The sequence below is a fragment of the Mobula birostris genome, chromosome 17 (assembly GCF_030028105.1).
Source record: "Mobula birostris isolate sMobBir1 chromosome 17, sMobBir1.hap1, whole genome shotgun sequence".
NCBI classification, from domain to species: domain Eukaryota; kingdom Metazoa; phylum Chordata; class Chondrichthyes; order Myliobatiformes; family Myliobatidae; genus Mobula; species Mobula birostris.
In genome coordinates this window covers 30856808-30869591 of record NC_092386.1, presented here as the reverse complement: position 1 = coordinate 30869591, position 12784 = coordinate 30856808, and the positions used below count along the sequence as shown (strand labels likewise).

The following is a 12784-nucleotide window of genomic DNA, read 5'->3' as shown; positions in this document are numbered from 1 at the left end:
CATTGTCCAGAGTTGGAATTGCAGAATGATCACTTCATTGAGTATCAGAGCATTGAAGACATATGGATTGTCTTCATTAGACATCAGCAAGAATATTAGATAAAGTCAAAGGACATTTCAGATGGTATAGACTTTCAGTCAAAAATCCAGAATAAAGAACAAAGTTCGTCGTATTTCTACAAAAGCAATTAACTGTTGACGAACAAATTGATGATTCCTTTTTAAAAATATTGGAACTATTAAATCAAAAGTAATAAATCCAAGAACCTGATGTAAAGGTAGAAAAAATATAAAGAAAGAAGTCCAATGAAAATGCTTAAATGGAAAACAAATGTTATAGGGAACCTTGAAAATATCTTGTAATAAATTTCATTACCGAACAAATGGAGTAAGTGAAACAGAAAATCAGGAGCACACTGTAGGAAACTAAAATGGCACATAACATCAGTACTAAGATGAGCAGCCACAGCATAACTCTAAGAAGACAGGTTACTGACCACTGGATGCTTTATGGCCTAAGTAATCCTAAAATATAATTTTCTGAACATATTAAATTGCTACTGTGATTGTAACAGCTTAAAAAACACAAGAGTTGTGTAAAATAAACTATATTTTTGCTTTATTACATATTACCATAAATTTGTCATTTTACATCGTTACTCTCACAAATATAGCACAAAGACAAGACTTGATTTAGGATAAAACAGTATTTTGGTGTACATCAAACACATATATTCCATTGAAAAATAGAGTTTAAATTTAAAAAGCTTCCATCCAGTTTATGATTGATTACTACAGTGCTATCAATAGTCTTTCTGGATCATTATGCTTCTGAGGAAAATATCTATATTAAGACACAGATCATTTAACTACCACAGCTTGTCAGAATTCATAGCTAATGTAAATATATATATTAGATTTTTTTCATAATTATCAAGACATTTCTAACAGAACTGCACTGTTGATTTATGGTTATGATAATTTGAGGGCTGTTTACCACTTACTAAATTTAGCATCCAAAACGGAACTTTACTGACCAGATGACTTAAAAATAAATCAGTCTAGGTACTAAACCATTAACATCACTGCAATTATGACCTGTAAAAGTGTGATGATCTGTCATAAACTTTGAATTTCTTTGGTAACAACTTTTTGTACTGGCAATTTCAAAGTAATTAATGGCATTTGAGAGAAATTATCATCAAATGTGTGTGACAAGGTAATTGTGTCACAAGGCAGACTATAAGAAAAATGTAAAAAATTGATCTCGGGCTGAATATTCCATCAAGCCATTACAGGCACTTATTGTTAACTTGCTTAATGCCTGAAACTGGTTTCTATTACTTTTCTATTTTTCCCAACAATGCCTATAAGACACTACCGTCAGTTTAGTGAGGACATTCCGAAAACAAACGAGGTAATAGATCTGATAGTTTGTGTCCCGCTTTGTTAATTATCAGAGATTCAGCATGACAGTCTTGGCACTGAGTTAATAGACTGAATTGTGGCGATGGCTTGCAGACAATTCCACATGGAAACAATGGCTAGCTGTAGTTTGTGTGCCAACATGTTCCAGAGTTCCAAATCCAAGAAAATCTGACAGATACTAGAAATCAAAAGCAAAAAGCTGGAGGAACTCCACAGGCCAGGCAGCATCAGTGGGGCCAAGACCCTTCATCAGGACTGGAAAGGAAGAAGTCAGAGTAAGAAGGTGGGGAAGAAGTGTAAGTAGTACAAGGTGGCAAGTGATACATGAAACTGGGAGGGGGAGAGGGGGAGAGGGAGTAGAAAGTGAAGTAAAGGGCCGGGAAGTGGGAAGTTGATTGGTTAAAGAGATAAAGGGCTCCAGGAGGTAGAATCTGATAGGATGATAGAAGACCATGGAAGAAAGGGAAGGGGAAGGAGCACCAGAGAGGTGATAGGCAGATTCCATGCCTCAGAGTCACCTGTTACGGCTGAGGAAGGAGATGGTGGAGCTGGCTGTGTGTTGCTGGATTTCATGCTGGGTTGGAGGCTGGCTCCTCGAAACTGTACTGCTCTCCAGTAGCACACATCCAAGTTGCTGGTGAACGCAGAATCTCTAGGAAGAGGTACAGTCGACATTTCTGGCCCAGACCCCTCGTCAGGACTAACTGAAAGAAGAGCTAGTAAGAGATTTGAAAGTGGGAGGGGGAGGGGGAGATCCAAAATGATAGGAGAAGACAGGATGGGGAGGGATGGAGCCAAGAGCTGGACAGGTGATTGGCAAAACCGGAACATCAACTGCACCTCTTCCTAGAGATGCTGTCTGGCCTGCTGCGTTCACCAGCAACTTTGATGTGTGTTGCTTGGATTTCCAGCATCTGCAGAATTCCTCATGTTTGCTGCTCTCCAGTGTTTGATCAGTGGGAGATAAGCTGGATTGCCTTTTACCTATGACTGCACTGTGATGAGAAACTGCTGTGGACTCTTCTTGCAGAAACATAGCTCCAGGACATGCACCATCCATGGCACTCAAGGAGTTGGGCTATATCATTACTTTTTTACTATAACTTATTTGTAACTGTATATTTTCTGCTACATGTGCTATATTTACTGTGAGATGTGTGTGACTGCGTTTTGCACCCTGACCCCAGTGGAATGTAGTTTCGTTTGGCTGTATTCATGTATATGGTGTGAATGACAACAAACTTGAACTAGCATGGGTAGGGCTCAAGTTTTCGCCATCTGAGGAATACCTGCTTTTTAATAGACTGCTTGCAGAGCAGACATAGCAATGATCTCTACAAGCGCCACACGAGGTTGACAGCAGAAACTGAAAATGCATAATTTCATGCATCTTATTTGTGTGAAACATTTTCAAAGCTGTAACTCAGTTACTCTGTGCATAATTTCAGTAAATATGATTATGAGGGATTTCAACTAGAAATGATCAAAAACTGAAATACTAATTTGCCTATTTGTTTCAATAAATAATTATTAATGTAGCTATTGGTTCAGAAATAGCTATAAAAACTTCTTCAGAGGTTTTAATATTAAACAATAATAATATGACAAGTACAAAAAATGAGGATCAATGTAGTTAGTTTGAGTTAGGTTTCAAGCAATCCTATTACAATATTTGATATTCAATTAATTGGATATGAAAGCAGAAAGAAACAAATTTATTCCACAATTTGAAGCTCAGATGAATGAAATTTTTGAATTATTATTATACTTTCACTTAGCAAAAAATAAATCAGTGCATCAGAGCTGGCCAAAGCAGCATTCATTACAAGTATTCATATAAAAAGAATGAGGCGGCTGTTACTTTTATGTAAACGGATTTTATAAGTAAATTGTATTCTGAGTATGGTAAGGTATACTGAGATTTAGTCATAACACACTTTGCTGCATTATCACAATTCAGTTGTTCTCTCATTGTACTACTCAGACCAAAATAGAGAAAGTGCACCTTTCCTGTAATTCCAAGGCCATATTTAAATGTGATGTCAACAACACAGTTGGTGGCTGAATCAAAGATGTTGATGAATCAGCATATAGGAGGGAGACTGAAAATCTGGCTGAGTGGTGCCACAACAACCTCTCACTCAATGTCAGCAAAACCAAGGAGCTAGTTATCGACCTCAGGATGAAGAAACTGGAGGCCCAAGAGCTAGTCCTCATTGGGGGCATCAGAGATGGAGAGGGTGAGCAACTTTAAATTCCTTTTATGTTATTATTTCGGGGGACCTGTCCTGGGCCCAGTACGCAAGTGCAATTACGAAGAAAACACGGCAGCGCCTCTACCTCCTTTGGAGTTTGCAGAGATTTGGCATGACATCTAAAACTTTGATAAACCATAGATGTACGGTGGAGAGTATATTGACTGATTGCACTACAGCTTGATATAGAAACACTGATGCCCTTGAATGGAAAATCTGATAAAAAGCAGTGGATATGGCCCAGTCTATCACGGGTAATGCTTTCACAGGAAAGCAGCATCCATCAGGAAGAACGTACAGGAGTTTCGGGACTCACCACCAGGCTCAGGAACAGTTGTTACCCCTAAACAATCAGGCTCTTTAACCAGAGGCAATAAATTCACTGATTTTCATTTGCCCCATCACTGAACAGTTCCCACAACCTATGAGCTCACTTTCAAGGACTCTTCATCTCATGTTTGATATTTATTGCTTATTTAGTTATTATTATTTTCTGTTCTGTATTTCCAGCTTGTTGTCTTTTGCACATTGGCTGTTTGTTTGTCCTGTTGGGCGTGGTCTTTCATTGATTCTATTGTATTTCTTATATTTACTATGTAGGTTCACAAGAAAACTAATCTCAGGGTTGCGTATGGCGACAATTATACTCTTTGATAATACATTTACTTTGAACTTTTAAGTGTAGAAGATACTTATTTTCTTGTTATATCTCTTCAACTTTTATGGAATTACCTGGATATGTATCTGTTCAATTTATCTCCTGTTCTACAATTCTTCCCATATTCTGATCCTCTCCTACTTTCTGCCAATTGTTTATTTCTCTATTCTTTACCTCTGATGCTTTTTTATATTTACTCCTTCAATCATTTTGTTTTTGCTACTATGCTTCTCTTATTCTAATTTCACCTGTACAGCCGATCCAGGATACCACAAAATTATCTCGTCTTTCCCTCAGGAAGTCTATCAAATGTGCCCCAACTAATTAGGAAAAGAGGGAGTGAGAAAATGAAAAATTACCCATTTGTTTAAGAAAAGAGTGCAGGAAAGAATAAAAGGACTGAGCAGTCAATGGATTTAAAAAAAGATAAATTGTGTTCAGCTAATCTACTGGAATTCTTTGAATATGTGATGGATGGAGTAGAAAATGAGGAATCAGCAATTATGGTACATTTGGATTTTCTGAAGATGTTCAATACAGGTGTGCATAAGAAGATTAGAGAGCATGGAATCCAGGCTAATAAGCTGAATTCAAATCACTGTTCCAATTTTATATCTTCTTCATGTCAAAATCAATGTTATTCATGTTCTTTCAATTCCCAAAAATCTGACCCAATAGCTCGGTGAAGACCCAGCCTGTGCACTCTGGAAAAACAACAAACCTCAAGCACATCCTCTTATCTTGCAAAGTAATCCTCACTCAGGGAAGATACATGCACATGGAAGCACAACCAGGTCCTCAGATGTTCGGCATTTATTGTGGAGAAGCAAAGGCTGAGTACATCTCCAAGCCCCATATGACTGAACCACCATCCCCTTTGTCCGGCAAGGACAGACAGTGCCACCCTCAGTGACACAGTTGGCTTCAGGCATACTGGCGCCTGCTCGTGACTGGAACATGGCTGTCGATCTTGATAAATGGCTAATATTTCCTCCGGAGGTAGCCACTACCAACCTCAGACCAGATTTGGCCTTGTGGTCCAGCAGCTTGAAGGCTGTCGTAACCTTGGAGCTCACAGTGCCCTGGGAAGATGCAGTCTGCAAGGTGTATGAACAGAAACATGCAAGGTATGCTGAGCTGGCCACAGGTGCTAAGCAGTGTGGATGGAAGGTGCAGATTTTCCCAGTAGAGGTTGGCTGCTGAAGAGTTGTGGTCAGATTGGTCAGATTGCTGAAGGGACTGGGAGTCTAAGGCCAGGGCCAGTGGAAAGTATAAAAGAACTCTCAGAGGTAGCCAACTGAAACAGCCACTGGTTATGGATGAAGTGGAGTGATGGCAGCTGGGCTCTAAAATGACCTACGGGTAGCCAGATGTGAAGGGGGGTGCAGGTGGGACGCTGGGTCGCACTGTTGAGTCCTCTGGAGATGCAGTGGGCTTTAATCGATGTAGCATCTAAGAAGGAGGGGTGCCCACCTGGTGGCATCTGCCACCCACCATGCCCCACCTCAAGACCTCTATGAGTTAGGATCTGCTTATCAAAGGGATTGAAGCATCTAGTCCTATGAGCTCGAACTCTAAATACAATGTACTTCTGCATATCAAATCATGAACACCATTAAGAGCTTCACATATTGCTTTCGATGTAGACTTGTTCTAGCACTGCCCTCCTCAGCTTAGTTAATTTCACACAATTTAAATTGCAGCCACTCATAACATCCCGTTTACTCAATACCCCTTCCTGTATTGATGTATAACAGTAATGTTACTTACTTTTCAGAAATTTAAAGTGCAACTCTATGTTTATTTTCTCCCATCTCCACAGACATTTACACTGCTTTGAACTGTCTTGATCTGTTATTTGCAATCATGTATTCATAATTCCCTCCTAAACCGCCATTCTCCACTCCTTAAATCTTTCTGAGATTCACTTCTTTGAACAAGAGTCTGTTTTATCTCTCTTAATTTCTCTGCCTTGGATTAGCCTTCTTCCTTCTAATCTCAAAGGACCTTGTGCTGGCTACTGCATAAAATTTTCAAGATGCTGTTGCTGTCCAATTTAATAGGCAACTCCTGTTCGTCAACGGAACTTCCTGATTAACCAGAAGAGAAATGACATGAGCAAGACATATAACAATCAGTTGAGCAAAGGATGATTGTACACTTGGAGGAGATCTATTCAAGAGGAAGCTGCGCTACATGAGAATGACCCTGCTGTCCTGTAGATAAAAAGAGGTAACTGTGGAAGGGGAGCCTGAGCAACCAAAAGATCCAACTACTAACCACAGCTACCAATACTCTTCCCTTACTGCACAGAAATAAATATATCCCATTTCGGTTTCTACAACCACCTGAGGACCTTATGAGAAATCCTTATGAGATCATACTCAACCTAAATGATTGCACTGCTAGCCTTAAGATTGAGTGCATTCAAGGTGCAATATCACTAACATAGATTTACACAACAATTTTAGTTGTGAAAAGCTATCAACAACTTAGAGGGTAGGGTGAAACATAGTTGCTTTGGCAGTATAGAAAGAATACAACTTAAGAACAATGTTACTCTTCCAACATTTAATTGTTGACTTCCAAAGACTTTTAAGGGTGAAACCCCAAGTCACATGTCCTCATTGCATTAATTACTCAGATATTTGCTGCTTCATCTTACTGCCAGAGAACTTCTCATTGCACTAAAGTTATTTTACAGATGTTTGGAGTTGACAGCTAGTAGGTTTTCTTTAATTCATTCATTTATTAGGATTAGTCTCATTGGCATTCTTGGACCACAACAGCTTTTCTTGGTAAAGGTACTCTTTAGTGGTGTTGAGTGGAGAGTTTCAGGATTAGAATTATTGATGATGAAGGACTGCCAATATAATTCTAAATCAGGACAGTGTGAGCAGGTGGGGTAAGCCACAGGTGGTAGTGCTCCTTTATTCTCTTTTATGGTAGGTTGTGAGCTTGGGAAGTTCTGCTGGAAAATGCTAGGCAAGTGACAGCTATGTTTTTTTTTTGTAAATCACACACTGTAGCCACGTGCACTGGTGACAGTGAGTATTTACGGAGAAGAAATGGTTATCAAACTAGCATTTAGCCATATATAGTGTCAAGCTCGTTCAGTTGCTGGAGTTGCATTCATTCTGGAAAGAGGGAGTACGTTATCATGCTCCTAACTTTTGCTCTGCATATGGAAAGACTTTGAGGTATCTGGAGGTGCATCACTCACAGTAAAATTCCTAGATTCATGTGGCAACATTGTCGATCTAACTAGCCCAGTTAGTCACGTCAATGATAACCTCCTAGATTATGATAGTGATAGTGGGGGACTCAGCAAAGGCAAGAGTCTTGTTGGACGTGGTCAGCACTATTGTGGGACAAATGCTTCTTGGCAATTTCCAGTTCTTGCTGGAACATTGCCTATAGTTTGGTGCCTGTCTGTATGAACTGCTTTATTTGCTGAGAAGTTACCAGTGGAATTGAACATTGCATAATTAGCCAACATCACACTCCATCTTTCTGATGAAAGGAAGGCAGCTGATGAATCAGCAGAACACTCCTGGATATAGAACATTGCCCTGAGGGCATCCTGACCACAAGTGACCTGATACCATGAGATGTTATGAGGTCTGTGGTAAGCATTGAGAATTTCAAGAGCTTCTCCTTTCTACCTGCATACCACTGTGCTACCCTCTGGTGGCTCTATACTGCCTACGATAGAAAAGTCTGACACATAGTTTACAAACTATGAATGTGTGAGCATGATTATGTCAGACTATGCTTCATTAATCTGTAGGATAGATTTCTCAATTTAAACACAGTCTCCAGCTGTTGTTTGTGAAGATTTATTTTTTCCATTTCTAACTTGGGTGCCAAGGTTAATCTGGTGCAATTCCTTCAATATTTGATTGCAGTATGAATAGCAAGAGGGAAGGATAAGCTCAATATGGAAATTTATTTAGGTCTTACCTTTTCACACACTTTTTCACAATTGAGGTTTCCCTGAAGTGCGGCTTTTGAAACATAATCTGGTTTCAAATCCTATTCAATAAGAAACAAAACCACATTTTATTATTGTGTTTAACTGGGTTTCTATCTTTATTGTAAAATATTACACTGTACAATCAGAGTTTGGCCCTTTGGCCTATCATATTCATGCTGACTGACCATTTTGCTCATTGACACTAATCCCATTTACCCAGAACTGTTATTCTATCATTCCTTCTCCAATATCAAGGTAACTTGTGTCCCTTTATTAGAGTAATAAAAATTACACAGAACCCTCCTTAAGCCCATATGCTCAAATTTACCAATTATTTATTGGAGAATGCAACCAGCTGAATTTATTTAGGATACTGGGCATTCTTAGGGCATATCTTCATTATCATAATTACATAAAATAATTGTCTGGAAGACATATTGCCATAGACCAAATGGATATATCCCAGACTGATAAATAGAGGAAGAAAACTGTCATTGTCTTGTAACTTGCATTGCATGCCACTGATGAATGGATGTTCACTGAAGAACGAGAAAGTAGGCAGCATAATATCTGTTTTCAAAAAGGAAGAGCAAGTTAAATTTGTGTAATTACATACCAGTCAGTTTATAATATGCAGTGTTAAAATATTAGCTTGAAGCTAAGTATAAAATTGCACATAAGGAGTTGGTATGGATTTTCAAAGGGACGATCATTCTTAACAAACCTCACAGAATTCTTAAAAGGGGTGAAAATGATGGATACAAGGATCTAGAGACTGCTTCTACTGAGCTCAAATACTCTTATAATGTACCATGGAGGAAAGTGCAGATCTTCCAATGACCAACAATTCACTTCAAAGTAAATTTATTATCAAAGTATGTATATCATATACAGCCTTAAGATTCATTTTCTTGCAGGCTCCCACAGGAAGATAGGATCCATGAAAAACTATACAGTACGTAACAAAGGCGAAGCCCTAAAAATGATTGCACAGGTTGTGGAGTTAGTTCATACCGAGGCTAGTGAAGCCATCCACCCCAGTCCAGGAACCCAATGGTTGTTGGGCAACAACTGTCCCTGAACCTGATGACATAGTACCCAAGACTCTTACACCTCCCACCTCATGGCAGTAGCGAGAAGAGAGGGAAAATGGTCAAACACAGGCACATGCTGTTTCACTCAGTGCATTCTTCCAAATAAAGGACAATTAACAACAGATTTGTGAGGTCTTGCAACTCATAGGTGGATTCATCTCTAATTGATTCCAATATCTAATTAGACTGCCCAGGTTCACCGAATGCCTAGACTAATGGAATGAACAGCAATATTATGTAATGTGACATGTGATGAGCCAGACAGCCCTTGAAACTTGCACAAGATATGATTGTCAAGCAGAACTATCCCCATAACGTTTGATTTCCTTAATGTCCAGAAATCCATTGGTAAGCGTTTTGAATGAACATATCAAATAAGCCTCCAGAGCCCGGAGCTCACCATCCTCCGAGTGAGGCAATTCCTCCTCATCATAGTTCTAAATGACCGATCACTGATCCTGAAAAGGTGCCCCGGACTTAACTCCTTAGCCAGGGAAAACATCCTCTCTGCATTTAGTTCATCATGCTCTTCAACAAATCTATAAGTTTTGACTAGATCGCTTTTCATTCTTCTAAACTCTAGCGAATTCAGTCCCAGTCCACACACTCTCCTCATATGGCAAATCCATCATTCCCAGAAGTAGTCTTGTCTTCTCCCCCGCTCCTTACCTAACTAGCGAGCGAGTGGTATCTGCCACTCTCAAATCAACAGAGATCTCTAGAGCTTTGGAAGAGGACAGCCAACACTTAAGTATTTGCTTTCAACACTTTGCCATTTACTGCAGATGTTTCATAAATAAGGAGACTTAATTTGTATACAATACTCCAGGTGCTGTCTCAACAAAACCTTTTTCAACTGCAGTAACACTTCTTTACTCCTATCTTGAAATCTACTTATAAAAATTAACATGCTCTTTACTCCTAATCTCTTGCTGCACTTTCACATTGACCTTCAGCTACATATACAAGCCTGGATCTGCTCTGTCAGCACTATACAATCACTCACTTTTTATCAAATACTACACTTTCCTAAGACAAAAGTAGGTATCACATTTTCCAAATTATATTTCACTGACTATGCTCTGACCTTCAACTCAGCTTGTTCACAAACCCTGAAGCTTCACTGCATCCTTCATACTCGCAATCCTTTAGTTCCTCAGCCAAATTCTTCACATAGATTAGGAATATCTGACCCCAGCAATATTCCATTATTCAGTTTGCCAACCTGATCATTTATTCCAACTCTTAGCTTTCTGTCTGGTAACCAATTCCCAATCCATCTCCAGTTCTTTGTAACCTATCCTTATTGCTTAACATCGTGCATGGGACTTTATAGAATGCTTTAAAAAAGTTCAAATGCACCATATTTACTGGTTTACTACCGTTGACAGTCTCAAAGAGGTCCAGTAGATTAGTAAAACACAAATTCCCTTTCTTAATTCCATTTTGGCTTTGTTCAATCCCACTATTCTTTTCAAGCTGAAGCATTACTCATCCTTTATAATAGATGCCAGGAATTTTCCTAACACTAACACTGGTTGGTTGCTCCCTGCTTTGTCTCTCTTCTTTTGTGAACAGTGAGGTCACATTTGCCTTTTCCTCATCCACAGGAATTTATAGGATTTTGGAAGATAACAACCAGAACATTCACTATCTCTAAAGTCACAGTTTTCAAAATTTTGAGATGTATATCGTTGCATCATTGAGATTTATCATATTTCTAGCTGATTAATTTTTCTATGACTTTTAAAACAAAATACTAAAAACTTAATTCTTCAATCTTGCTATACCAGCACCCATGATTCTCCATTATAACTGGCAGACTTATATATTTCTAAGATGATGGAGAAAAAGTATTTGTTTTGTTTTTAAACTTCCTATTATGAATTATCTTTTTCTTTTTACATACTCATTAAAAGCTCTCACTGACATATTTCACAGCAGTGTAGTCTCAAACTACCTTTATCAATTTCTTAGTTTTTGTTGACTTCATAAATGTTGAAGCAAGCACACGTACTGCTATTTATGGTAACTTGGTAAACCTCTTCCTTAATTTCTCCTGCCAGCCGTGGATGAATAAATTTCCCTGTAGGACATTTGTGCCCTCAAGGATTTATTTTTGCAAGTTATTTATTTTCTTTAAATGTTGCTGCTGCCTGTTCATCTTCCAATGTATTTTTGTTACCAACCACAGCCAACTCTCTGACTGTAAGGGACCAACATTTGTCTTAACCAATCTTTTTCTTTTCACATATCTATGAAAGCTTTTACAGTCAGTTTTTATGTTCCCTGCCAGTTTTCTCTCATAATCTTTTTTCCCTTTCCTAATTAAGCCCTTTGTCTTCCTCTGCTAGGCTCTGAATTTCTCCCAGTCCTCAGGCGTGCCGCTTTTTCTGGCTAATTTGTATGTTTCTTCTTTGGAATTGATACTATCCCTAATTTCCCTTGTCAGTCGCGGGTGCACTACCTCCCCTGGTTTAGTCTTTTGCCAAACTGGGATGAACGATTGTTGTAGTTCATCCATGCGATCTTTAAATGCTTGCCATTGCATATCCACCGTCAACCCTTAAAGTATCATTTGCCAGACTATCTTAGCTAATTCACGTCTCATACCTTCAAAGATACCCTTAAGTTCAGAACCTTTGTTTCTGAATTAACTATGTCACTCTCCATCTTAATGAAGAATTCCACCATATTATGGTCACTCTTACCCAAGGGGCCTCGCAAAACAAGATTGCTAACTAACCCTTCCTCATTGCTCAATACCCAGTCTAGAATGGCCTGCTCTCTAGTTGGTTCCTCGATATGTTGGTTCAGAAAACTATTCCGCATACATTCCAAGAAATCCTCTTCCTCAGCACCCTTACCAATTTGGTGCACCCAATCTATATGTAGATTGAAGTCACCCATTATAACTGCTGTTCCTTTATTGCATGCATTTCTAATTTCCTGTTTAATGCCATCCCCAACCTCACTACTACTGTTAGGTGGCCTGTACACAACTCCCATCAGCGTTTTCTACCCCTTAGTGTTACGCAGCTCTACCCATATCGATTCCACATCCTCCCAGCTAATGTCCTTCCTTTCTATTGCGTTAATCTCCTCTCTAACCAGCAATGCTACCCCACCTCCTTTTCTTTCATGTCTATCCCTCTGAATATTGAATATCCCTGAATGTTGAGCTCCCATCCTAGGTCACCCTGGAGCCATGTCTTTGTGATCCCAACTATATCATATTCATTAATAAAAATCTGCACATTCAATTCATCTACCTTGTTACGAATGCTCCTCGCATTGACACACAAACCCTTCAGGCTTGCTTTTACAACACTCTTAGCCCTTATACAATTATGTTGAAAAGTGGGCCTTTTTG

The 12784-nt window shown here is 39.0% G+C and overlaps 1 protein-coding gene across 5 annotated transcripts in view; it reads right to left on the bottom strand.

Moving 5' to 3' along the window:
- srfbp1 (serum response factor binding protein 1) overlaps positions 1–12784 on the bottom strand; it is a 238468-nt gene that overhangs the window by 65376 nt on the left and 160308 nt on the right. For all 5 annotated transcript variants that reach the window (XR_011889516.1, XM_072281453.1, XM_072281454.1 and 2 more), the window contains one exon: positions 8305–8376. Coding sequence is in view for 4 of the 5 variants with exons in the window: in XM_072281453.1 (XP_072137554.1) it covers positions 8305–8376 (72 nt within the window). In the remaining variant the exon portion in view is untranslated. The remainder of the gene's footprint in view (positions 1–8304; positions 8377–12784) is intronic.